This window comes from Perognathus longimembris, chromosome 12, assembly GCF_023159225.1.
Source record: "Perognathus longimembris pacificus isolate PPM17 chromosome 12, ASM2315922v1, whole genome shotgun sequence".
Taxonomy (NCBI): domain Eukaryota; kingdom Metazoa; phylum Chordata; class Mammalia; order Rodentia; family Heteromyidae; genus Perognathus; species Perognathus longimembris.
In genome coordinates, this window is record NC_063172.1 from 40,096,848 (window position 1) to 40,099,389 (window position 2,542).

At 44.2% G+C, this 2,542-nt stretch overlaps 1 protein-coding gene across 1 annotated transcript; it reads right to left on the bottom strand.

The window, feature by feature from the left end:
• Nucleotides 1-207: 207 nt before the first annotated feature.
• LOC125360899 (prothymosin alpha-like) lies at nt 208-578 on the bottom strand. The gene has a single exon (XM_048359060.1). It carries the CDS (start codon nt 490-492, stop codon nt 208-210), a length of 285 nt encoding a protein of 94 aa, XP_048215017.1. The 5' UTR covers nt 493-578.
• Nucleotides 579-2,542: the final 1,964 nt, after the last annotated feature.

The following is a 2,542-nucleotide window of genomic DNA, read 5'->3' on the forward strand; positions in this document are numbered from 1 at the left end:
CTCCCTCCCTCCCTCCCTCCCTCCCTCCCTCCCTCCCTCCCTCCCTCCCTCCCTCCCTCCCTCCCTCCCTCCCTCCCTCCCTCCCTCCCTCCCTCCCTCCCTCCCTCCCTCCCTTCCTTCCTTCCTTCCTTCCTTCCTTCCTTCCTTCCTTCCTGCTGTCTAGCTATCCTTATCAGTAGTCTGCTTCTTGGTATTGACATCCTCATCCTAACCATCTCCAGCTGCCCTTTTGCCTGTAGCTGCCTCTGCCTTCTCATCTTCATCTCCATCCTCCTCCTCACCATCATCTTCTTCCTTCTCCTCCTCTTCCTCCCCACCTTCTTCTTCATCAACATCATCTACCTCATTCTCAGCCTCCTGTTCCCCATTTTCCTCATTGGCACTCACATTGGCAGGGGCGTCTCTTCCATTCTCTGCCTCCGCCACCACTTCCTTCTTCTTCAAGTCCTTGGTGGTGATCTTGGAGTTGGTATCCACAGCCTCGTGCAACATGGTGGGGCACGCCGGTGATCCGGTGCAGCCAGGATAAAAAGAAAGCTAGGGTTCGGGGCTCAGGTGAGAAAGTTGCTGGGGTCTGCGGTGGCTGTGGAGACCACTCTGGAGGAGGCTGCTGCGAGCTGGAGGCAGGAACAGCGCAAAGATGACTTTTCAGAGCAGCCAGAGGGGGAGTAAGCTCATTTTAAAAGATATGATGGCCTCTTTAATTTGACACAGCCTATTTCTTAATAAAAATTTAAGGTACTTGAATATGACCCCAAAATCAGTTTAATACTAAATATCACTCAATAAATTATCTAGGATATGATAAGAGTGTAACTCTTCCTCTCCCCTTCCCCCCCTCCCCCCCACGCATTATTGGGGCTTGAGCTCAAGGCCATGGCACCTGGTCTGTGCGCTGTTTTGCTGAAGGCTACTCTACCACTTGAATCACAGCTCTACTTCTGTCTTTTTGGTTGTTAATTGGAGATTGAGTCTCAGGGGCTTTTTTTTTTTTCTTGACCGGGCTGGCTTCAAACCATGATCCCAGCCTCTGGAGTAACTAAGATTACTGGTGTGAGCCATTGGCGGCAAGCCTTCTAGGTATATATATAAATATATATATATATATTTTTTAGCTATACTAATCAATGCTACTGATACTATGAAGGCTTCTTTTTTTCTTACTAACCCTTACACCAGAACCTAGTAAGAATTTTGATATATTTCTTTGCAATGTATAGAAAGTTTATATATTTTACTTTGGTGTGTGTGTGTGTATGCGCACGCACCCGTGCCTATACCAGGGCTTGAGCAAGGTACCATGGTCCCTTTCCCATTACATATATTCTAATCCCCCGGTTCAACCTGTCAGCCAAGAAAAATCCTGGTGTTTCTGAACCTTACTATTAAAGGGTTGCACTTTCCTGTCTGGCATGATGAAGGGTAGGTAGAATGCCAGACTTGGAGGTAGAGGTCCACTTAGTACCCATCTATGGTGGAGATAGTTTCACAACCCCACAGGGAACAAAAAAATGCCCCTGAATTTACAGTTAACATTAAGACTTCCTGATTCTGGGCACATGTAATAACTAGTCATTTGAAGGCTCTTTTCAGCTGACTCGGAGCCAGAGGCCAGACGCCACTTGAACTCGAGCCCTTCTCTCACGGGAATGTTAAAGATTTTGCTTGAGAGGAATTATTTCTCCAAAAAGGTTACATGAGTCAAGTTGGGACTCAGCCTGCCCTAGGCTGGTAATAATGAGGTTAGCATAAATTTTTCCTGAAATTCCATTTCTTAGCTTATATATCCATTCAGGTCTCAGTTTGTAGGAATTAGTGCTACAGACCAGAGGAAGAGAACATGGAACAAATAATAGTCTTACAAAGGCAAAGGGTGGAGATGATGCAAAAGTGTTAGCTTCAGTGGATGTGAAGTGAGGTATGCATTACACACTGCATGCATTACACTAAGAAAAAAGCAAAAACAAAAAAGACTTCTGGTTTCCATATCTTGGAATTCATTTTGGTTAGCATCATTTTATATGGTCATATGTACATAGCTATTGAACTATGTGATCCTCTGCTAGGACTATCCTATACATACACTAATTATTCCAAATGAGGGAACCCAGACAATCTATGTTTCTTTGGGTCTGGCTTATGAGTTTTCCAAGTCTTTCTATTTCCTTACCAACGGGGTGATGTCATTCTTTCTGATGGAAGCACTGAATTCCATTGCGTATTTATACCAAATTTTCTTGATCTACTAAGGTACATCTGGGTTGATTCTATGTCTTGTCTATCATAAATAATGCTTCAATGAACATAGTTGTGCTGGTAGCTTTAGTATGGCCTTGTTTGTGGTCATTTGGGTAAATTCTCAGGAGTGGGACTGCTGGGTCAGAGGGGAGATCTATGTTTAGCCTTTTGAGGAATCTCCATACTGCTTTCCAGAGTGGTTGAACACATTTATTACTCCCACTAACAGTGTAGTAGTGTTCCCTTTTGGTGACATCACCATCAGCATCTGTTATTAGTTTACTTGATAATAGCCATTTTTACT

What these genes read in the sequence shown, in the direction of transcription:
- LOC125360899 (XM_048359060.1), bottom strand. Translation starts at nt 492, where the DNA reads ATGTTGCACGAGGCTGTGGATACCAACTCCAAGATCACCACCAAGGAC.